At 42.3% G+C, this 25,409-nt stretch overlaps 1 protein-coding gene across 3 annotated transcripts in view; it reads left to right on the top strand.

The window, feature by feature from the left end:
- The window catches only part of ZNF704 (zinc finger protein 704), a 113,846-nt gene extending 96,872 nt beyond the window's left edge, over positions 1-16,974 (top strand). For 2 of the 3 annotated variants that reach the window (XM_061996064.1, XM_061996063.1), the window contains one exon: positions 584-16,974. In XM_061996064.1, the coding sequence (XP_061852048.1) occupies positions 584-695 (112 nt within the window). In that variant the 3' untranslated portion in view covers positions 696-16,974. The remainder of the gene's footprint in view (positions 1-583) is intronic. The other variant, XR_009818712.1, reaches the window with a different exon arrangement.
- The last annotated feature ends 8,435 nt before the right edge of the window (positions 16,975-25,409 follow it).

The following is a 25,409-nucleotide window of genomic DNA, read 5'->3' as shown; positions in this document are numbered from 1 at the left end:
GGCAAGGGTTAAAACTTCTTTTCAATCACTTGTTTTTCAGTCAGTGAGCTCAGACCAAACCATGCAGGGAGGACTGGCAGGCTTAGGACCTGGTAGCTTCTCTGCAGTTTTGCATAGCTGCTGCCTACTGGTAGTCACGGTTTGCTGCTCAGGGCTATGCAAAATAGTTGTACCTCAGGTCTACAGCAAGGAGGGCTCCGGCCTGAAGTGACCTGGGCAGTACTGGAGCATGGCCATGACAGCCCACTGCGGCCTGGCACTTACCATGGCTAAAGCACCATTTATCTGGATGGGGTTTAGTCACTGGCTGGAGTCAGGGCTGTGCACTCCTGGGGTCATCCCTGGAGCAGGGGAGCAGGCTCGGCAGGTGCTGAGGGGAAAGATGGCCCCTCAGAGCTGTGGAGGCACGGCCATAGGTCTGTCTGCTCTGTCAGCTCCCAGCTGACCTAAAAACAACCCAAATCTCTTTGAAAAGCTGAGGATTTTTTGCCTGCTGCACTCACTGAGATTGTTCTGATCTTCGGGGTGATAAAGAAGAGCTCTGAAGGCATCTCCTTAATGAGCTTCCCTTTCTCTCTGACAGGAAGCCTAGAGGGGAGGGGAAAAAGTGTCGGAAGGTCTATGGGATGGAGAACAGAGATATGTGGTGTACTGCCTGCCGATGGAAGAAAGCCTGCCAAAGGTTCATCGACTAAAGATTGAAATCATACAGAGGATTTGGGGCTTGGGGGAGAACAACAGAAGAACCAGATTGCTGCAGTTGCACTGTATCACTTCCCTTTTTGCCTCCAATGATGTGACGTTGGGGGATTTGGTTTTTTTGGAGTGTTTTGTTTTTTTAAAGAGCTTTGTATTTCAAAGTGAAGCACTTGTAGCCAAGGAGGAGCACTAATCAAAACCTGTGTGGAGCAATAGAGGAAAAAAATAAAAGGAAAAAAAAAAAGCAAAACCAAGAACATACAACAAAATACTGTCTTACTAAGTATGGAAACCAGAGCAGCTATTAGTGTTTTTCTGTAAAAGAAAGGAAAAAGTTAATTTTTTTGCTAACTCTGTGAGCTACTTGCTCCTTAGGATCATTTTTAACCATTTCATCTCTTTGCTGTGAACGTCTGTATTTGCAAAACTGAACGTTTTTTCTTTTCCTGAAACGAAGATCTCTTTTTGAAAGCTTTCTAATAAACACTTCAGAGTTGTATAAGCTACAGTTTTCTCAACAAAAGCTGTACTGAGACTGGAGACTGCTAAATAACTCTCCTGATACGAATGATCATATTATATTTTTGGAAATGAGATGTGGGGAGGAGTTGGGATTTTTGGTTGTTTGTTTGTTTATAGGAGAAGAGCAAAGCCTGAATTTGCAAGAAGGACAAGCAGTGCTCCTGGAAGATTTTTAAACCAGGCACAGATCAGTGGAGTGGAACAAAGCAATTTAAGTACCAAATTGGATTTTGATCCTCCAGAGGAAGAAAAGCGGCAATGGAAAGTCACCAGCAGATATTGCCAGAATGAGACATCGAGGGAAGAAATCCAGCGATGCTTAATTGAAACCCCTAAGAATATAAGGGGGTCCAGTAGCTTTTCTTGCTGCTCTCCTGTTTCTGAGGGAGGATGAACAGTTAGACCAGCACATCTGCTGCTGTGGGAGGCCTATAACGAACTGGTAAATGCAGCCACTAGGATTGTATCTAATACCTTATTCAGGGACATGATCCAGCCCAGCAGTTCTGCTCTTGCTTCCTTTTCTCTTATTTAAGAGGTTGTTAAGGTTATGGTTTGTTCCACCTTTTTTTTTCCCTCATTAAAGTTGCTGAGATGTGATGCAAAAAATTGGTAGAGAAAAAGAAAATATCCACTTTCCACAACATCACCTTAGAAAAAGAAGTACAGCAGCAAAGGAGCATCGTTTTTATGGTAAAATCTATTTCTTAACTCATTTTGATAGACATTAACAAGTTTCTATACTTGCAGTACTTGGATAGATTCGGGTTCTTTAGTTTCTCTGTCTATTAGAAAATACACACCAGAATGCGACAAGTTGGTGTTCTGCTTGACTTGTATCAAACTACCATTAATTAACAATTATTTCATTACAAAAATAAAGTAAGGATTTGCTAGGATATGAATGTATACAGTTAAACTACACTTGCCTGTTAAACAAAACAAGACTTCTTAAGAAAATCAAACAGAAACACAGAAGCAAAACTTTCCCTATTAATAGAGGCGCAGAGGCCCATGAATTCCTGGGTTGTTTTTCTTCATAGCATTTGACATGAGACAAGATTTCTTTATTTGTTTTCTTCTTTTTTGTTTAATTGTCTAAGCTGGTTCATTCTCACTGAAATAAGGAGACTCTAGGTATCTAAACAGCTTTCTAAAATCTGATCCAAACTTCACTTGATAGCTTTATTAAATGTGCAGCACTGCTCATGTCAACCTAAAAGCACAAAATAACAGTGCAGTCGTTAAGAATATATGCTATGAAGTAAAATGTACTGTATGAGCTCCCAAAGGTTGTAATTTGACTTCCTTTGAACAAGTTAACTGTGCAATGAGGCGCCTAATTGGAGCATGCTCTTTCTGTGGCTGTTTACAAATGGCATCATTTCCACGCACAGGCAGCTTGGCATGCTCACATGCAGGGAGGCACTTACTGGATTCTTTTGCCCAATTGCATTCTCCCAGTCATTTAAACAAAAATCAAAGAAAACAGACTCTGAAATCTAGTAAGATCCTGAAATAGATACACATGAGTGTGTTTATTAACATTTATATAGAGATATGTTAAACTTTATATTATATAGTCTTGTATATCTCTATATAAAGTCTGTGATCACCACAGAGGAGAAAGATTGTTTTCTTTAGACATATAAAAAACAGGACAGTAAAGGTCAGTGGACATATGTAGCCACTGTATTATCTTCTTTCCTCTTAGTAAATTGTGGGACACGTGTTTTCTTTGAGTGTTGTCTTTTTTAATTTTCTTTAGTAAAATACCTCATAGTAACTCACAGTCATTTCATCTTCAGACACTGAGCTTTTTGATGATGTAGTTACTTTGGTAGAATTTTTAAAATTTGAGACTTTTCCAAGATACTGCTGCCAACTTGCCCCCCCCCCCCCCCTTTTTACAGGCACTCCAAGACTAATTATACAGCGTTCCATAATTAATTTGACTATTGCTAGACTGACAGTATTTGCCTGTATATTTGTGTTCCCTTCCTTTTATGTTTTCCCTTTTTGCTTTGGAGGATTTTTTTTTTAATAATGTATCAGATTGTATATTGTTTCTATAATATCGTGGCATTGTGAGCACCTTCCCTGAGGGCACTTTACGAATTACTGTAGTAAGTTTATTGTTTATAAATATCTGGATGGAAGAATGGTTTTGTCGCCAGACCAGATTGCCCTCTGGTACAAATTTGATGTGGAATTACATACGGGCACAAAAGCCACAGATCATCAAAACAGGAGAGAAAGTTGGTGTTAACAGAACAGAGAACAGAAGATACTTGGTAAATCCTGCAGGACAAAGATAAATTACCAGTATTTTTACCTTTAATCAGCAGTTGATATTAAATCAGTTTTGCATCTTATGGCTGTGGCATTTTGATTGAAAACCAGGCACTCCCTGCGTTACCATGTCTGAGCCACAGCCAACGATGGCCGGGCAGCACGGCCCTCAGGGCCTCTCACCACTTGCTTCATGCTTTGAACTCAGTTGACTTCAAGTCACGCAAGCACTTTGGGGCCTGACAAGATCCCCTTCACCCTCCTGCACATCCAACAAGAACCAAAATGTCCCTGCACTGGCAGTACTGAGCGTAAGCTGGAATAACCTCTTTTGTTTCTTGGTCTGTTGCTTGGGTGTCGCTTTAAGCTGCATTGCTGTCCTGCTGACACACGCTTCATCTCACACTTCTGCACCATCTCACACTTCTGCACCAGTCTCTCAGAAAGAGTCAGATTTTGTTGTTTTCCCATGGAAGAGCAGCCTGAATGCGGTGGTCATTTATCATCACTAGTAATGCCATTTCCCTTGTTTTGGGTTTCTCTTCAGGAGGTCAGTCATTGTCTCTGACCACCTGGAAAAACCAGAACAGCCTGAGTGCATCGCGCCATCTCTGTACGCCTCAGCGATTTGGACGTGGCTTCATTTATGTCAAGAGCCAGAACTTCCCCGAGATATAAAAATGGATCTATTTTATTGTGTTTACCACTTAGTAATGTGTACTTACCACTCATTTTATTGTGTTTAACCACTTAGTAGTATTGATGCTGGTAAGAGAAATTGGTAACACAAAGTGTCAGATTGGAGATCAACTGTATAAATCCCAAATGTGTTTCTTCAGGAGTTTTCTTGCTATAACAAACATTATCCCACCCTTGAAAAGGTCTGGAAAAGGAGATCATTTTAGAGGTGGGAGATTGGAATGCCCATTTAAAAAAAATGTGATTCTGCACCAACTATTCCTGTATGCAGCTACTTGACCTTACAAACTCAGATCATCTTAGTCATAAAATGATTTCCACCTAAAACAATGTGCCTGATTCTCTAGTGCCTTGCACAAATGTAACGGGATACACAAGATGCAAAGTCAGCAAAAACTCTTCCATGCCAATTTCCAGGTGTACACTTATTTAACCAGTACCAGTCATCAGCTAGCAGGTATCTGTTGTCATGTAAGCCAGACCTGTGAGCCCTGCTTGTGTGAATTGAATAGGCTGAGCAGAATGCCTGTCCTTTGAATTACTTTTTGCAGATCATTAGCCTGGTATGAATGGTAGCTAGCTAATGATCTGTAGATTTTTTGCACTGATTCACTATCACTGACATCACTTTCTTCATTCCTTCTCCCCTTCATTTTTAATGATATGACTAGGTAGGCAATGTAACAGGAGGCACAGCTTTAACCAAAACTTCTTGTGGAACCTGCACGTAAGAACAGATTCCAGCTCCATGCGATATCCCAGATGTCCTTGTCACTGACCTTTTTTTTTTCTTCATTCATTCTGATACAGTGAATCGGGATGGTTTTCTATTTCTTGCTGTGGTCTGGGACCAGCTAGACTAGCCCTGCCAAGAATTCAGGACAATCTCTGTAATTCTGGCAATACAAAGTGATTCCTTGTCTTCCCGTGCTTGTAAATATGTTGAAGCACCATCTTGGAAACGGGGCAGGAAATTAGAAGCTTGGTAGCCATGGGCAGTAATGTAAGAGGTTGCCAGTGAGGCTTGCTTCTGCTGCTTCAAATTTCAGTCGTCTGTAAGGAAAGAGTTGTGCTGTGCCTTCCCTTAGAAATATTTTAATCTGCAAGCATTTGCAGAGTCTCATCTTGGTTTCATATTTACACTTCATTCAATCTTGCTGTAAGGTGGTAGGACTGGAACTGAGGCCTGTATGGAGTATGGGGTTTCGTCTGCGTTTCTCAGGATTTTTCAGGTAGATAACTGCGCTGCTGCAAAGCATCCTATCATAGGTTTTTGTTCTAGTATAAGTTCAAGAGAGTTCTAGGGCACCTAGGTAGGTAGAAAGTGAGTCATGAGCAGAAATTAATCAAGCTGAGGATTTATACATCCTGTGTCTGCATCGATGTGGAGCCTGAAAAGCTTTAAGATGGCAAAAGGCCAATGTGTAGTTGATAGTGCCCCCTTGAACTGTTTTTTTCCATCTAGACTGAAGTGCTTTCACACTGACCATACCCTCACTTCTACCCAAATGCAAAATTAAAGAAGATGTGTCTCTTCACTTACAACTTGTGGAGTTTATTCCTCAGTATGAAAAAACACTAATCACGTGCTTTGTGCTTCACACAGACCATTTTTAATAGCAGTCCAGAAGACCCTGAAAACACAAATCAGTCTGTTTCTGAGGCACCAAGCAAGATAAAATATGGTTTGCTCCTGTGCTTGCTCATACTCACAGCAAGGGTTCATTTGGCTAGTCAGCTGATGAAATGTAAGAGATTAGCTAAATTTAGTAACAAGGCAGCATTCTGCTGGTTTTTCAACACGTCTGAACACCAAGAATTTTTTTTCCTTCTGTGTTTGAATGTGAATGTGACATCTCTAAAATACCCTTGAGAGAAATTAATTTTAGCAGTACAAATGCTGTGTCAGCTTTCCTATTACTCGGGCATATAAACAATATTATATTAACGAGATAGGGATTCAGTATTGAATACGAATTCTTGATATAATTCATTGCTAAAGATGGACTTGAACATTTTAAAATGTTTGAATGTTAGTGTTTACTAATTTGCCAGTCCTCTTTAAAAATTCAGGTCTGACTTTGGAGTCTTTATTTTACTGTGTTATACCCTGCAGCAATTAGTATATGATGTGTAATGGTCAGATAGACAAAAGTTACTGAAATGTTTGTAAAAAGCTGCCTTGGGAAGATGGGGGGCAGGGGAGAGACAAAAAAAAAAAGTAAGACAGAATTCCTCAGGGAACATAAGGGCACTGTAAAGGCAGGATATAGGTTTATTCAAATGAAAGATGGCTAAGAGGGATTTTTTCTATTCTAGGCAAATTTTTAAAAAGCAATATGTCACTACTTAAATTGTTAAAATTAGAACAAAGTACTAATTAGTGAATGTGGTCTTACTTAATGCTATAGATAATAAGTTCCAAATAGGGAAAAAAAGATGATAGAAAAATATAGAAGATTACCTTGAACCATAACCTAATTATAATGTAAATCTATACATGTCTATAAATCTTTCCAAGATGTGGTGTAGATAGAAAGGTTTCTTGTTTATATAGTTGCTTGGTCAAAGCATACTTTGACTGTAATTGGATTACCAAATTACTTCAGCAAGCAAAAAAATAATATGTTGCTGTGATATCCAGGAGGTGTTGAATACTCCACTTTTCAAGGGCTAATTCTACACGAAATTAAAAGAAAACATGTCACAGCTTTTTTTTTTTTTTGCTTCATGTCTGCAGCTTCGTTAAGCCCAAGGTTTTACTGAACTACTAGTATTATATACTACTAGTATACTGAACTTAACTAGTGTTTTGAAGGAATACATGGGCAAATGCTCAATTTTTTCTTTATTTGTACAAAAAAAATTGGTTTTGGTATGTAATAGTTTTTACTTTCCACTTTTTTCCTGTGTCCAGGGACTCCGTTCTGCAAATTCCTATGTACTAGGACCTAAAAATGTAAACAGCACCTGGCATCAGAATTTTTAGTATCTGTACTAATTAATTCTAACAGCGATGACAACAAATCTTTCAGGGAAGGAGTACAGGTAATCTGTAGCACAGCAGCTTTGGCTGGGCAGAGGTAGAACTGCTAGTGTGCCAATAATGACACACAGGCTCATTTTCATTAGAGCACTCACCTACGTGTTGAGCTGCATTTGCAGAGTTTTGTCAATGAGACTGTCCATGTTTTTAAAGTTTGGCACACATTACAGCCTCCTGAAACCAGACCTTGGCAAGGGCAGATACTCTTAGAGCACTGTTTGGAATATGCACTTTGTAAGACAATCTAGCCTTTTTCTGATTTTATGCAATGTATCTTGGAATTAGAAAACCAGGCAAATTTAGAGAATTATTTTTTAGATATTTTTTACATTGCAAAGAGAAGGTGAGAAGACAAGTTTAACTGTGTGAAGGCATTGCTTAGGTTTGTAAAAGGTGTCTGTTTGCCATTGAGCTCAAAGGAGCTTATTTGAGCACATCAGCAAGAAAACACATGATGAGCAGGTCGTGTCATATAATGTGTGGAGTTCTGTGTGCATTCCCTGTACACTCAATGCTCCTCTGGGCACCTGGAGGCATAAGAGCTCCAAGTGTGCAAGGAAATAAAGATCTAAAACCTTTAGCATTGCTATGCTCTTAAGCCACAAATGATGTTGTCTATGTGTAATTTTTAGTGTTAAAGAAAATAGACAGTAGCCTTATTAACAAGGTGCAATACTTACAAAAGGGCTAAATCATGGAAACAAGTGATGTGTGTTCGTTTGTACATCACTGTGAAATGTGCACTCTTTTAAAACTGACTCATATGGCACTGGGATCTTATTACCTCTCTTGAAATGATAATGTCAGTATAATTTTAGTGAAAATGGGATTTGGGATTTCCTAAGAACCAAAAGGAGGAGAGGAGGAATTGTAAATCACATAGAATAGTAGTATGTTGGTTTATGTGGCAGAAGTAACTTAAAACACCCTCACAAAGCCATAAAAATTCTGGATTTCTGAAAGAAATAATATCTTGCCCTTGGTTACACACGAAGTTTGATCTGAAGTTTCCCGGGATGTCATGAAAATGTCTGCTTTAGTGCTTGCTTTTGTCTCTTACATTTCATTACTGGGTTTTATTTGTTTGCATTCTGATTGCAAAGACATTCCTAAATTACCAGTACTTGGGTTGAAATTATATTCTTTCAAAAATAGCTTTTAAAATGGAGACATTTCTTCATCATGCTGTACCAACTGAATGAGGTCATACAACATGATCGGCTCTTACATGGAGAGTTCATGCAAGCAGAAGGTTAAATAGGAAAAGATTACGTTGAGAGTTTGTTGTTCACTTAACGAAACCAGTCTGAACAATCAGGCTAAAAGCTCTGCTCACATATTTCTTCTGTCTGCATCATGAGGTCAACAAAATGCAGGTTACCACATATGGTGTATCTTGGTACCTTACACCTTTTTTGTTGTTGTTGTTAAATAATAACATTCACACTATTTTCCCATCTGTCTTAATAGTTTTATCTTATGCTTAGAGCCCAGAATTAAGTGAAAGACAGAAATACTTAGATCTGTTAACGGAAGGCTAAGTGGTCATTTCCATGTTTGACTGACCTCTAGCCAAGGGCCAAAAGACACACTCACATTTAGAGTCATGAGTCGAAAGAGGCTTGAGCCAGTCAGATAAGACCCGAAATGAAATTGTACACAATTGGATCCCAGTAAGAGGAAACCAGTCTTAAGCAGTCAGTTACAGAAGTGGGGTTTTTTTATTATTATTATTATTATTATTACAAGCCTGATAAAAACTTTTTGTCCACAATTAAAACCAGAATGCAGATAGCATTGTAACAGGCTGAGCCCTCAAAGCATTGCAGGTTTTCACAGGAGAGTTGCAACTATTGCCATGAAAAAATGCATTGAGCAGGGTTGCTCACACTGGTGGTGGCTGCAGAACGAAGGCTCTTGGGTTTGTGACTATTGCTGCTGTACTTGGGAGCGTGAAGTTGTGTATCTCCCTTTCTGAGTTCTTGGGAAGCCAGTTTTGCTGTTGGGCTTTGTGAGAGGGGTAGATGCAAAGTGAGGCACAGCTGCGTGGCTGCTGGAAGGTGTCGGCTCAGTGTCAGTAATACCCAAGTGGCAGTACCTCAGATGTGTCACTTAGGGACACACGGTATTCAGCTTGTAATCCATCCTACTGACACCAGGCCCGGGGAGAAGGAGGTTTCTCAGAATGGGGTCCAAGATAGCCAACCTGTTAATGTGCAGTCAGCTGGAGCAAGTGCCTCATTTGCTGTGTCCAGGTTGAGGGAGGTGGTTATCTGCATTCATTCCTGACAGTACAAACAATGCTTTTGAAGGGTATTCTTTCTTTCAGAGATTAAAATAAAGCTGGTGGAGAACTTTGACATTACAGAAGGTCACTGAAAAAATGACAGGATTGTCAGAGCTGAAATCAGAAGTCGTGGTTTTCCTCCTCTCAGAGCCCTAAAACCAGGCCCATGTGAATTTGACTTCCAGGTAGAGGAGGCTTTTTCCAGCTCTTTCCCAACTCTCCTGCTTCTTAAGTGAGAGTTTTATTAGTAGACTTCGATAAAGGGAGCATTGCCCCATCACTTCCCAGTGGCATTTCTAACGTGGCACCAGCCACCCTGAATTTGCAAGGAACCAGATGTCCTCTCTGTTAGTCACAGGCTTTTGGGAGTATTGTTTTAGACTTAGATTTCTACATTTCACCTAACACTGTAGTTCCACAGGAGGTTAAATGGGCATAAACTTATGCTGCTGTCATAAAAACTGTTCCTGTCCCCTAGCAGAGGCATTCCTAGAGAGAAATATCCCAGGTTATGCTGGATTGATCCACTCCTAAAAGCGGAGGGCTGTATAAAATTCCTAAAGGCTAGATCAGTGTAGGGCTTTCTGGGTTTGTACTTCTGCTTTTCATATAGCAGGCATGAGAACAGAGCCTTTATCCCATCCTGTCTTGGCTGGGATCTTGTTAAGTGCCTGGAATTGCATGCAGACAGCTAGCTCAAGAGACCCCCACTCATGGCTGGTTGCTTAGCACTCCTACACCACCATTAAAACAGCATTGATTATGAAATGGAATGGAGTCTATAGTGGAAAAAAGAGGAGTTAGATCAATATTCCTACAGGCAATGAATCTTAAGACTACATCTTAACTGTGCCGTGGTTTTGCTAAGCAGGTATTGGGGACATAAAGGGATGTGCAGAGGAGCCTGTTCAATGTGACTCGGGGTGATCTCGGGCCATGCAACATTCACTGAGGGGTGGGGAGATGTGATCCCTGCATGACATCTCAGGGCCACAGAAAACCAGGCTGTACTTCCTCTCCAGGGATGGCAGCAAATTGGAGAGACCCTCAGCTGCTTTGCTAGTGCAGTTCTTCAGCCTGTTTTTGTTATAGCATCCGTTTGTAGCAATGGGAGCACCAGGGAGCAGGTGAGAGTTTGGCGGGTGATGGAAGGAAGGAAGGAAACTGTCATCACCCATCCCACTACAGGGCTCTGAAAAAAGTAATTATGTTTTCTTGTCATCTAGTACTCATATACTATTTTGTATAAGAAAAGTATTTCCATCACAGAAGGGGGTGAATTTAGCATAAGTTAAGCAGCTGTAGGGAAGCAAAGGCCCAATTGCCTAGTTTTTATGAATGTGGGATTTCTAATACACTCTGCTTGCATAAGACTGCAGTATTTAGCTCCATGCATCCTTTTGTCATGCTTCAGTCACAACAGGGAAATATGTGCTCACATTTCTTGTTCTTGCTTTGTTTTCTATCAAGTACTGGTTTGGGAAATACAAAGTAGATTCAAATTCTTTTTTCCTGAATTATTATTTTTGGAACCAGAGCATTTCCACAGAACTCAGTGAATTTCAGTTTGCTCTGCATTGCACTTTATGTATCTTTTCATTCGTTGGGCCATGTATACAAAACAATAAAGGTTTTGTTAATTTAGTTTTAACTAGAAAATAACCATGAAGCTAAGATGTTCTTGTAAAAATGCAAGATCCATAAATACAGCAATTAAACTATTTAGGTTAGAGACGTTTTCAATGATACATTGAGACACATTACAGCTTTTGAAATTAGTGTTTAGTAAATTCAATACATTAATGGATAGGATGGTTTGAAATGGAATGTGGATGGATAAGCAGGAGACAAAGTTCTAGACACTGGATTTACTTTTGTATAAAACCTACCTTAGTTTAATTGACATGGGTCTTCAAAAAATTAGTCTGAACTAGTTTGAAAAAGTAGAAAGCTATTTAATAAACCAGGTTAAAATGGGAAGAGCTCACCGAGAAGCTTAACTGAATTACCAAAGACATTTTTTCAAGAGAGTTCTTTAGTACGGTGATTCAGTGCTCGGTGTGTGGGTTTGTGTTCTGCTTTAAACAGTAGCTTTCCAAACTCTTGTGCTTACAGGCCCACTTCTGGGTTGACAGTGCCATTTCCATTTATTTTTTTCTTGTCTTCAGCCTCTCTTAATTTTGAGACCTAGTGTCCAAAAGACAATTGTCTTGTTCCTAAATGAGCTAATGAAGAACTTGTCTTCCCTCTTGTTTTGGTGTTAAAGTTGCAGCCCTAATACTATTCCATGTAGTTTAGTTTAAGAATTTTTAGATACCAGTTTCAATGCTTTAAACAGAGAACAGCTTCTTACCCCAGCACAGAACTCCTTCAAACCTTATGGAGTACATTGAAAAATAAAGACCTTTTCTACTTTTACTTTGTTCAAACTCTTTATTCCAAATCACACCTAGAAAAGTCGAAGTCTGCAGTTGCTGGGAGAGAAAGCACATAGCAGTAAAGGAGAGGGAGAGATGGTGATGCTTTCGTTTTCTTCCCAGGCTGGATCCTCCCTGGGCTTCCCTCTCCCAGGCTGATGAGCACGTATGTGCACAAACCACACACAGCTCTGAAGTCCTTGACACCAGTATGTGAAATCCCTGCAAAATTGCTTTGTCGGTCACTTCCTAGAGTCCCCACTTCCTTCTAAGAGACTTCCAGACATTCATAGAATCATAGAATCTTAGAATGGTAGGGTTGGAAGGGACCTTTAGAGATCATCTAGTCCAAGCCCCCTGCAGAAGCAGGTTCACCTAGATCAGGCCGCATAGGAACATGTCCAGGTGGGTCTTGAAGACCTGCAAGGAAGCAGACTCCACAACCCCTCTGGGCAGCCTGTGCCACTGCTCCGTCACCCTCACAGTGAAATAGTTTTTTCTTATGTTTAAGTGGAACTTTTTGTGTTCCAGCTTCATCCCATTACCCCTTGTCCTGTTGCTAGATACTATAGAAAAAAGGGATGTCCCAACCTCCTGACGTCTACCCTTTAGATGGGTGTCATTCTGCTTGTTCATTTCCACAGCCACAGGTAAAAGTAAAAGCTAAGCACTGCTCCGACAGCAGGAATACAGTCTCACCTTGAGCTGCAAATATGCCATTTTTAATCAACTTTCACCTACAGAAGATGTGCCAGATCCAGGTGTTTCCGCCTACTGCGAAGCTGTTGGGTCCTTCCAGGGACTGGCAGGAGTCCCCAGAGCATGGCAGGCACATGCATCCCGCATGACACTTGAGCACCACATTCCCTGTGCTGAAGGGGAAGCGGAGGATTAATGTTCGCTGTGCATCCTACCATGAGGAGGAGTGCTGCACAGCACTACTCAGGTCTTGAGAATTTGGAAAAATCAAGCTTAAAACCTTTGCACTAAGCATGAGATGTCACTGAAAACTCAGCCCTTGGTGGCTGAGAAGCAAGAGCAGCGGCAGGCCTGCTCCAAGGTGGCAGTCAGAAATACATGCTTGCATTTGAAACTTTAAACAAAGACTGATGAATTACTATTTTCTAAGCACTAGCTTCTGAGTTTTATTAATGCACTAAAGCAGCTTTGGGCAGAGTAACTTTTTCTAAAAAATGAGAAGAAATATTGTTTTTTTTCAAGTTAGTCAAGTAATTCAGGTAATGAATAGTTTGATTTTGGACACTGGGTTTTAAGAATGAGTAAATATCATCCTTTTGCACTTTTTATTGTTTGTATGGAAAAAAAAAATACCTTTCATGTTTTTTCATTTCCCAGTGAATCATCAGTTCACTACCTATGAGCAGTGTTTCTTCACTTAGGTTGCAAAATATGCTTTGAGAAATGACTTGTTCTCCATGGGAATCCTGACTATCTCACTGTATTTTTTCTAGCTTCAAAAATATTATTGTGCAGTTTTCATAGATACAGCTAAATAAAGATGGCAAGGAAGAATCTAAGTCATTAGATAAGTGTGTTGACCACTTTTTTTTTCCTAAGTAAAAATTAAGAACATGAAGAACTATGAAGGTGAAATATCAAGAACAAAGTCAATTCATTGCTGAATTAAATATTTATAGAACACCTCGATTAGTAAAAAGCAGTGATCTTTGTTAAAGTTACATTTAGTAGCAAACTGCTGTGTTGTAGTAAATGTCATAATTGAGAAAGCAGTTTTTCTTCAGAAAAAGCACAAATGGAAAACAAGATCAAAAATAGATCATTTAAACAAGGTTTTCTCTTGTGTTTAAGCCCATGCTGCCTGGTACATTACTGTTGTGCATCCAGACGTGCTCAGGACAATACACACTCCTCATGGGGAGCAGCTAGTTTCCAAAGTGTAAACTGAAATAAAAGCAAAAGTGAGCAAACTCATAATTTTCTAAACACTAGCTCAGCTATTGCCCAAAAATTGCCCAGCTATTGCGCTGCTGAACTAGAATTTGAATCACATTTTCATCCCGCTCACACACCACAGGCAAAGCCAGGTTGCTCTTGGCTTGTGCGTTTGTCTTACAGGGCTTACACGTGTAAATAAGCCTCAGAGCAGGGTAGGCCAGTTCTCACATGGACACGGTTCAACTGGAATCTCTGGATATCCCCAAATTTATGATACTTATATTACAGAACCAATAGTCTTTGAATTTAAAACTACTTAATCCCCTTAAAATTATCCCAAAAAAGAAGCTGATATTTTATTTGGGAAATGCCATTCAGGGACTGTTAGCTCCCAAGCTGTGTGCTTAACTGCTCTCCTGTAGCTTTGTCACATTTTTGTTGGATACAGATGGCAATTAAACCGCATAGCAAAGAACATTCCTTTGATCTTTGTCAGTGAATGTATACACGCAAACTATGCATTTTTATACAGCTGCATACTGTATCTTGAATCAACCCCAACCTTTTCCCCCAGGTTAGCAACCCCCAAACTTGAAGAGCTGAAGGTGCTCCTTCAGCAGATATTTGTCTCCTGTATTGTTTCAGCTCTCCAAAGACGTGAGATGCGGGACGGAGGTGGGCTGAGCTGTAGGGCCCCAGGAGCTGTGGCTGAGGCAGGGTCCTGGCATGCTCTGGGTGACCAGTTTGGGTTCTTGGGCCCAGCATGGGCAAGCAGAGGGACAGGCCCAGCCAGAGCTGCTGCTTCTGTTCTGGCACCTCTTGCCCTTCTTTCTGCTCAGTGTCTCACATGCTTGGGCAGCAGAGCAGGACCAGCAGCTTCCTTTCACACAGGCTCAGTCAGAGTTTGCAGCAGCACCAGAACAAGCTATGCCAAGGAAGAGGCCACTGCAAACTGGGCTTATGGCCACAATCCTCCCCCTTGGGACAGCCTTCTGAGCCACCTCTTGCAGCACACACTGAGGAGGCATGGCTGGCTCCTAGGGGTTGTGGTCTGGGGCACAGGCCTGCTGCCTCCAGGGACACAGTGCTCCGATCACTCAGTCCTTGACTGGGCTTTGGGGATGGGATGTGTGAGAAATGAAGGATCAGACCTTGCTTTTAGTGTACCATCTGTTAGGAGGGAATAGGGAAGATGCAAAATGGATGTCTTGCTCTTGTAGCTGGTGTAATTAGAGGAAGGAAAAAGGTACTGCGTGCAACATTCACACTTAAATTTTGGGTTGTTGCTGTAATGCGTATTAGCCCAGTCTGGTCAGCCAATGAAGTGTGTTTCTTAACAGTTTATCCTGCAGGAAGAGAGACCAAAAAAAAAAAAAAAAAAAGAAGGATTAAGAATATCCTTGCTTTAGAGTAAAACAAGCCTAGAATCAACAACAAAGAAAGGTTTTGTTAACATGTGAACTATTTAAATACCTGATGACAGTACGAAGGCGGTAGTATTCTTGTCTATCTAGAGATGTGCACTCATCTAGGTTGTGTTTAACTGAAAAATATTTTAACAGTATGTATCTGATGAGCTAAGGCCTTGAATTATATATTCTTTACAAGAATTAGTGTGGAAGTTAATGTTTTCCCATTAATTGAGCTACCTGACCATGCTAGCTGTCCCTTTGTGTAATATTTCCACTACTCCAGAGTGTTTAGGGTTGTTGGGTTTTTTGCTTGTTTGTTTGTTTTTTAAACACTGTTCTTTTTTAAAAATCTGCAGTGCTTTTTTGTATGTTGGTCGACAGAAAACCACGTCCCTTCCCAGGGCCTCTCCCACGGCATCCGCAGAACCCAGTGACTTGAGCAAAACGCTTGAGGGCAGGTGCTGAGCAGTGGTGTCTGCCATAGCTGTGACCGTGCTCCCAGCCCTAGGGGGTGAGGTAGGGGTGCTCAGTGGGGTACAGGCGGCTCTGGTGGGTCTCTGGTGCCAGGATGCAGTCTGGAACAGCACCAGAAGGACACTGCTGCATTGCTCTGCGGGCCACAGCAGGCCCTGGGGCCTGGCCTATGCCCTGGAACCACAGCTCTGGCTGCGGCCCTCAGGCCCTCACTGTCGCTCCCTGTCACAGAGTTAACTTTTTAAACTGAGAAAGAGCTTCCAACTCTGGCACTAATGGAAATACTGAATGCTTTTAATATATCTATATATATATATATTTGGAAAGTATTTGGGAAAAAAAAAGTGTTTTGTCTTTTTTTACACAACTTTTAGCCAAATGAAAGTACTCTGATTCTTACTTGTGTGGATGCCTGTCCACCTGTAAATAAACTCATCTATTCAGGTACATAAACCTGAAGAAAAAACAAAGACTGTTGACTGGCTATGCGCTTTGCTAGCCCTTGGCTTCTTTGTACATAAGAGGTAACTGTTTAAATGGTGGGTGGGGGGTTTATTTAATTGCTGTTCCTCTAAAGAAAGAAGAAGAAGAAAAAAAAGCTTTTGACTTTGTTTTGTCTTTTCTGAGTTAATACAAAGATTTTTCTAACTTTTTACTGCAGAAATGGATAAATACCTGGTGCTATATGAATTTGAGTCAAACTGGCCATAGCAGACACACCAGTTAGAATGCACTTTTCCTATGGCACACAATGTATTTTCTCAGAAGGGGCTTTCAAAGGACCATCAAATGTTTACATTTCTTCTTACTGCCCCGATAGTTTTGGATATTGAAATAACTCCCAAAACCAGAGGAAGTCACTATCCATTACTGATCCATTGAGGACAAATCCTTACATTTAGGTATCTATAACAGGTTTGTACAAACGCCATTTTAGAGATAGTCGCAATATTGGGCTTTCATACTTCGTAATGCTTTGATGTGACAATAAATATGCTGTTGCTAACTAGTCTAACCTCATTGTAGGCCTGTAACTTCCTGTTTATGGTTATGTCATGAGTTGCACTGGCTTGAATTCAGCCAAATACGGACTGTTCAGCTGAACTATTCCGACTGTTACGATGTCCACAAAACATTAATGAAATGCACTTGTACCTGACTACCGCGGAGTATGTCAAATTACCCATGTAATAAAACCCTTGTGTACAACTTCTGCGGCTCACTATGTGAACTTTAGTTCTTTTACAGCCATGAATGTCAGCGCATCCATTAAGGACACCAGCTTGAGTCAGTTATGGCCTTTGTGTCAACTTCATTGCAAACAGGACTTCCCTTTGGTCACCTTACACATGAGCTAAGAGACACCAGGCAGGAATGCGGCCCTTGAAGTGACAGGTTTGGCCCAGTGAATTTTAAGCGCAGTCTTTAGCTAGCAACTGTGGTCTCTCACTAGCAGGCTCAGCTAGAAGGCTTGTTGGTCTTCCTGATGCGCCTAAGCTAGCAACACATTTGCCTGGCAGTGGAGGAGAGGCCTCCCTCTGAACAACGGGGAGCACTCCTGGTGGGCAAAGCTTCCTTTCAGCAGGGTATGCCTTCCTCATGGCAAAGCTAATGAGCCTGCTGCTTTAAACTCGCCAAGTCAGAGAGACATCCCTGAAACAGGGAGGGAGGAGTTTCTTAAAAATAAATTTCTAAAAACATTAAAAAAAAAAGGATAAACTAGTACCATTTCTGTCCAAGTTCGCAACTCCCCTTCAAGCCTTGTTAGGGCATATTTAGACTTTCCTTTGGCTAACGCATACCTACCCACTGCTGCAAAACCAACTCCAATATAAATAGCAAGGCTATTAAATTTAATGAGCGGTTTAATCACTCTCCTGTTGGTATTTTCCTCCCTTCCAGCAACACCTCCTCACCACACACACACACGCGCGGTCATCCATCTCCAGGAAAGATGATCTCCAACCTAACCCGTTTGCAAAGCCAGGGACAACCCGTGCCGGGCGCAGAGCCCAGGGCTGTCCCTGCCGCCAGCCGTGGCAACGCCAGCCGGGCTCGTCCCACGGGGCGCTCAGCGAGCAGCCGCTGACCCTGCAGGACCAGGCACCGCGCTCCCCGCGCCTTCCGTGCCGGGAGCCGGCTCTCTGCCTGCCACCTGCCTGACGCACACCTACCGCTGCCATGGGGAAGGGAACGAACCCTGCAGCTGATTCCTCTAGAAGGAAAAAGGATTCCAAGTCACAGAATGAGCGAGGAAGCCTTCCACTAATTAAATGCCACTTTAAGAGATAACGATCTATGCCGTAATTGAGGTTTCTGAAGGCAAACAAATGGACTGTTAGAGTTCTCATTACACAAACAACACGTCTTCTACCTTTGTAGTTAAGGAAAGGGGATTTCGTTTTTAGCCCCAAATTCACTACCTTACACTCCCACACAGACTTTGTTTCTTATTGAGTCAGTTTTAAGAAGCATCTAGCTTAGGTGCATTTGGTTTAGAAATAATTCACACCCTCACGTACTTCCTGTAGAAAATTTTGACAGAATGATTCCTTCTCTGCCTGCCTTAACTTCCTCTAACCTCATTTCTTTTAGCTAAGTTCACTAAATTCAAATGTGGGCTTCAAATACTCTCAGCTGCGAGAAAACAATGTTTTTGTTAAAACGTCCTGTGCACTTGGTACTTCAGATGCCACCACCGTCTGGTTTTATGCCACTGCCTTTGAGACCTGTTCTCAAACATGGTGTTACACAATCATTTTGTTACGATCTTGCTTCTTCTGTGAGGCCCTGGTGGAAATCTACTACACCAAAAGGCATTTTTTAGCCTTCAAGATACTGCATTGGCAATTACAACAATGATGTTGTTCTGGTGCCCTTAATTGAACGCATTATTTTCCAGTTTATTTGCTTAAAATGACGTTTTTCTCCCTCTCCCACCCACTCTTTTTTATTATGCCAAGAAAAATATTTAGGTTGTAATAATTGCCATGTTAGTTTGAAGGCTCAGCTGCATTTCTCTCTTTGGCTAACAAAATAAAAAGCAAATATTATAGTAAGATTTATGTTCTAAACTTATCTTTGGAAACAAGAAAGAGAGAGAAAGAATTTGCACCTTCCTGAATGATATTGTCCTGTGTTATCCCCAGATGACACCACCATGAACACAAGCAGCTTTTTTTTTTTTTTCACAATTTTGGGGGCAGGCAGGGGGATGAAGGAGAATTTTCAAGCCCAGTTGTTTCAGTGCAAGGCAACCGACAAGCACATTTCTCCTTACTCTTCATCTCATCTTCACCTTGTGGTCGCTATTCACTCTGGTGCAGTGTCTCACTGAAACGACTTCATTGCTTTTTGACAGACTGGAAAAACACAAAACAAAACTTGTGGATGTGGAGAAAGTGAGGAACCACTGAGGATGACTTGTTAAAATGAGCAAGCTTGTTTTTAACCAGCCTTACGGCACAGCTCCAGGTGTCTGCATCTGACTCTGCAGATGACTGGTCCTCCAAACTTTGACACCATTTTTTTTTTTTCAGTAATATGTGAACGTTCCTTTTGGCTGGAAGCAGACTTACCCTTCCTTCCTTCCTTCCTTCCTTCCTTCCTTCCTTCCTTCCTTCCTTCCTTCCTTCCTTCCTTCCCAGATTTTTTAACTGTTGGCTTTGCAGGCTTTTAGCTTTCCTTCATAATACTATAAGCAGCATTTTCAATATATATGTATTATTAACATATACATATAATAATATATGTGTGTGTGTGTGTGCACATGTGTATATGGTTCAGAGACTGCTCTCACAAAACCAGTTTTCAAAATGAGAACATGCAGGAAAAGGGCAAATAACTAGCAAACAATATCTTTTAGGAGAGATGAGATTAGAAACGTGCAAGCTAAAATTTGGCTACATACACCTGTTACTGAAAGCTCACCAGTTTTACTGAAACAGGTGGGAATTGGTTTTCTTAATTCCTTCACTGGAGGTGCAAACTTATCCAGTGCTGACCTCTCGTGGTAGACAGGGAGTCTGCAGCTGCCAAAAATAGCGGGCAAAAGTCAACAGCGTGGTGTGGCTAGAGAAAAAACGGTAGGCTGACTCTCCAGACCGGGGCGGGGAACTGAGACGACACAAAGACCACATCCCCGGGGGCAGCCCCCACCCCCGCTTTAAATTTTAACTCTTGAGCATTCAGACTTCTTCATCTTACACAACACTAAGGAGTGCAAAATCTATCAGGTAAAAACAGTTTATAAATTTTGAGGAGTTACTTAAACTCTTCTCAAAGTTTTAGGAACAGGTGTAGCTGGGAAGCGCTGGAGTAACAAATCTCTTAGGTCTTTGCAGATCAGAGCTGTGTTTGTGTCATTTTACCACAAACACTGAGTGTCCTCGCTGTGTACAAGGTGTGGAGCATCCCTCTCTCATTCCTTATGGTTGAGTGCATTTGACTGACTGGTGGGTGGGAGCCCACGTCTCCTGCCTTGCTTCTGAGATCGTTCACATTGCCCTGTTTCCCACCAGTGTGCTACAGCAGGACCCCGACACAGTGACACGTATGTGCTACACTCCTCTGAGCACTTGGCCATATCACTCACATCACTTTGCCCGTTCTATTTAGGCAGCAGGGGATCAGGAGATAAGCTGACAAGTGGAAACCCAAATGTTTTTAATAACGTCCCTCATTAGTGGGCCAGTTTAAGGTCACAGGAAGCAGACACCGCTAGCTCTGCTCTGCCAGGAGCCAACTGTCAAAGCCTGAGGGCTGTGGCAAGGAGGAGAAAATGAATCACCTTCTCAGCCTGCTCTGAAGTCCAGCTGCACTGAGCACCCTCTCACTGTGTGACACTTGTATGTGTGACACTGAGTCCGCTCCCTGGGATCCCCTCAGCCCCCCTCTCTCCAGCCAGGGCAGGGCACTCTTTACCCCGGGAGTAGCCAGGCTCTCACTGAGAACCTGGTTAAGTGTTCAGTAAAAAGAGTGAGCTGACTCCCTTCTCAGGAGAGGGAACAGATGAGTTCCTCCAGCCTTGTTCTTCTAGCCACGTCAGAAAAAGCTCTATACACAAAGCAGGCCTTCTCACTCATAACACCCTTGGAAATGGGAGGATGCCAAGGCTGCCTTCATCTTCCCACACAGCTGGAACTGCTGCTCAAGCACAAATACCTTCTAGCTCAAGCTCCTGTGCTTTAAAGTCTCACCTGCTCACAGGGAGCAAGCCACCCACTTGACAGGAATCACTGCCAGACAGGCTTTTGAGGCCTTTTTAAGCCATCAGCACTACTTCTAACCACCTCAGAGCAGAAACCAGCTCTTAATTTTTGCCTTTATTTTTCCCCTTTTCTGTCCCTTGCAAGTTCCCTGCTCTGGTGTGTATTAGTATCACCACCGTTATTTCCTGTCATGCCTGAGGTATGAAGTTAGTAAAGTGGTGACTCACACAACCAAGTTTAGCCTGAGCTTTTAGCCAGGACTGACCAGGCTTTGTGAAGTGCTGCAGTGTGGAGGTTTCTGTTAGGAGACTCACAGAACGTCCTCTTTAGAAAGGATTGGTTCCTTCCTTCTGGTCATGGACCTCTTGACCTGTGGAACCAAACAGGATACAGAATACAGGGTGGAAGAAGGAAAGAAAATGTCTTTACTTCTACAGCTTTGGTAAAAAATCAGAAATTTCCAAACAATATCTGCAAAATCCCACTCCCAAGCTGCTCTTTTGCTTGGGTTGCCTCTTTAAATGTTTACGTTTTCTCCCAGAATGGGGGTCTGGAGTTTTGACATTTCAGGTCAAAGTAACACCATGAGACTCGCTACCTGGGGTCACTTTTCAGAGCTTCTCCCTCCACCATCTCTGTTGCTTCCCAAAGTTATCAACAAAATGAGAAGTACAGTCCCTCACTGAAGATGTTTCATATTTAGAATGGGCACTTGATAAAGATGTATCCTGCACTGCGCTGCTACAAGACGTGGAGGGAGGCAGACCCAGTGTAGTGTCAGGGCAGGGGAGCTAGGAAGCTATCAGAGGAAAGCAAGATGAAAGTGGAAGGAAAATGAAGTGGGTGATAAAATAATTCTGTTATATAGGGAGAAAGCCAGAAGGATCAAAGGATCTCTTTTATTTGCGTTTTATCCTCATTTCTGTTCCTCACAGTTTCCTTCCTCTGCTGTATATTATTATCACCTCTAATATAAAACTTTCTGGTTGTTTGCAATTATCCCCCCTTTAATCTCATGCTATGCTCTTTCCCTTTGATCCCCTGCAGTGCAAGCCTTCTTACCATATGACTGATTGTGTGACTGCTGCATATATATGTAAAAACATGTATGTTTTCGACCCACTTTCCCCATTGTGTCTCCAGCTTAAGTCTATAAAGTCCAGGCAAAGTTGTGTGTCCTTCACAAAATCCTTTCTGCCTCCCTCGGTTAGGGTGGATTCAGCTCCAAATAAAAGTGTCACAAATGGAAAGCTCCTTCTAGCATCTTTGTTTCGTTTTTGCACGTAAGTTACAGCTATAATTTTATAGAACAAGAACACAAGCTACAGAGATGGGCCCCTAATTGTGCCCTTCATGTGCCCTAAGATGAGTTCAATGAGAAGAGACAAGACTGTCACTGGCAGACCCTTGATTCTTTCTCTGCTTTACAACTTTAAAAAGACCCCACCAAGCACCTTCTGCTGCTCCCTTCCTCTATCAGCCTCTCCCGGGTCCACTGCTTCCCCCGTCCCCTGCAAACTGTGCCCGACACCAGGGCTGCGATGCTAGTGAAGAAGGCTGGGATCTGAGGGCTACAAGAGCCCAGAGCTGACAGGGAACAGGGCAGTGTTGGTCAGGAAGTCAGTAGGGAAAATGCTCCTTCTCCAAAGTACAAGTCAGTGCTTCCTTCTCTATTGGGAAAGAGGATGCAGAGCAGAGCTGCCCAGCCCAGCCCATCTCGGCTCTGGCCCATGGGCAGCTGCTTGCTCACAGGGCTGGAGGCCTGCTCTCTGTTTCCTCTCCTTCTCACGTGTATGATGCACACTGACCCTTGTTAGCAAAAAAGTCTCACCATCTTCAAAGGGAAGCAGCCAACTATATTTCTGAAAGCTATAAGGAATGTCAAAAAATACTGAAGCCCACATAATATTTAAGCAGTTTGTAGCATGGCTGTGGTTAATTAAACCTTTGGATTTATAAAGGAACGTAGACTCATAGAACACAGAGGAAAATTCCATCTTTACCTTCTTCACACAGGCTGGATTCCTGCCAAACACCTATAACAAGCTCAGGGGAGGGGAAAAAAAAGAGCCACTGAAAGGAACCTCAGAAATAAGCTGGGATTGCGCCTAAACTGGGAGCCACAGAAAGGGGCTAGGATTGCACCTGAACTGGGAGCCACAGAAAGGGGCTGGGAATGCACCTAAACTGGGAGCCACTGAAAGGAGCTAGGATTGCACCTAAACTGGGAGCCACAGAAAGGAGCTGGGATTGCGCCTAAACTGGGAGCCACAGAAAGGAGCTAGGATTGCACCTAAACTGGGAGCCACTGAAAGGAGCTGGGAAAGATCTAAACTGGGAGCCATAAAAAGGAGCTGGGAAAGCATCTAAATTGGAACTCTCATCCTAACCTACACAGATCTTCCACAAAGCAACACACCTTCCAGAAAACACAAGCTTTTATTCTCCTTGGCTATAAAAAGCATCTGCTCTTTGTGTCCTCCAGAGTATTGGTTCTCCCTCCAGATTCATTCTCCATCATTCCTTGACTTCTACTTCCACAGCTACAAACTCCCATTCATGCTCTCTTCTCTACCTCCTTCCTTTATGAAGTTGAGAGCTATTTGAGATTTTAAAAGAGCAACAAGCAGTTTCATTCCCCTTTCCTTCCTGTGAGTTTTGTACCGATAAGCACAGAACAAAGGCTCTGCAGAGATGAGAATGACAAAATGTATTTAGATTTTTTGCTTTAAGCTCTTGCACAGGCAGCATTGTCTCTCTGGAATTAAATGGGACCACAGTTGTTTCTTACGCTGCTCTACATTCAAATAACTCCACTAGCAGAAACGCAAGATGCAGCAGCACCTCATTTTCTAGTATTCTTAGATCACAAAGTGTCCTTGAACACCTTTCTGCTGCCACTTTCACAGACCACACTGCAGAAAGACAAAGGATTTGCATATATTATTGAGTCAAAAGAGAGACTTCAAGATGTTGCTGCCTCACCCCCTTGACATGCCCTACTCTCCTCAGCACACTGGCACATCCCAGAGGATGCAGCACAGATCTTAAAATCTCAAACAACGGTGAGTTTACTGATGCCCCCTGTGCTTTGCCCTGGAGATGAGTGTGTGTTCCCCTCTCAAAACTCTGCTTCACTTGATTGATATTGTTGGAGGTTCTAACATCAAGAAGCAGAAACTGGATCTTGCTACACAGAACTGAGAAGAACTGTGCCAAAACACCTTTGGCAGCTGTGAGTATCAACACCCACTTATCATGCTGCCTTTTTCTACCCTCCCTTCAGTAAGGTGCTTTAGTCAGGATCCTGAAATAAGCACCTTCAGGGATTGTTTTCCATTCTCGTGGTCCTCCTTTGAACTCCAGCCAGCCTGTGCCTTCCCAAAACATTAACAACTGTGGTAATAAATACACCTGATAAGAGTTCACAGAACATTAACATCAGCAGGCCAACAAATGGCTGCAAGTGTTGGAGTGTTACATGCAGGGATATATAACAGACAGTGGAGTCCTTTAAGACCTCCAAAGGGCAGCTGCCCTCCTGGGGAGCTTGGAGGGACACAGCTGCCATGAATTGACTCAAGGAGCTGGATGCCCAGCTCAGAGACTTCAAAGGCCTCAGCTTGGGGAGAGGATTGTGCTGTTTGCTTGTGATTCCAGTTTCTTATGATTGACTTGAAGAAAGAGAGTAAATAAGTAAGTAAAGGATTCTATTGGTTTGGTTTTGCTGGGTAATGGTAATTAGAAAATTTCCTAGAAACAACATTTGTATGTGTCACCACTGAATTAATAGTGGTAGCAGTTAGTAGGCTGGTATGGTGTGTGGTCAGTCTGCTGATTCACAACATGAACAAGAAGTTGTGGATGGGCTGCAGGGCCAGAGACAGAATATGTGGAGCACTGATAAAATATGGGTGTAAAGGTACTGTTTGTCTGATGTGGTGATATGCCTGCCATTCAGGGAAGGAAGATACACCAGAGGTAACTTCTGATTCTGCTCTCACGAGAGGTGAATTCTGGGGTTCTCTGTTTAGCTTTCCCTGCCTTGGCAGCACAGGGTAGAAGGGCTCTCTCAGGCTGTCCTAGTAGCTCAGATTTCTGGGTGTCAGAACTCTGTAGGCAGCCTCCTGCTGCCAGAAGCCCCCAGTGGCAGTATGCAGGGGAATCCCTCTGTGGCCTGCTCTCCCAGAGTGAGCTGCACTCCAGTTCCCTGTGTGTGGTGTCCCCCACCATAAGGAGAGAGAAGTAGACTCCTGTATACTGAGGTCTGTCTCAGGTTTTGATGTTTTCTCTTCTGATCTTAAGGTGTGATCTTGAGTCTGTGTGGTGTGTGCTTCATCAGGAGTCAGGTTTCAGGAGCATATGTAAGGGCTCTTTTTTTTTTTTTTTAATAGCCTAAAGACTCCAGGCTGTGCTCAGTCTGTTCAAATGCTG

This window comes from Colius striatus, chromosome 4 (assembly GCF_028858725.1).
Source record: "Colius striatus isolate bColStr4 chromosome 4, bColStr4.1.hap1, whole genome shotgun sequence".
In the NCBI taxonomy this organism is placed as follows: domain Eukaryota; kingdom Metazoa; phylum Chordata; class Aves; order Coliiformes; family Coliidae; genus Colius; species Colius striatus.
This window is presented reverse-complemented; position numbering and strand designations above follow the sequence as displayed.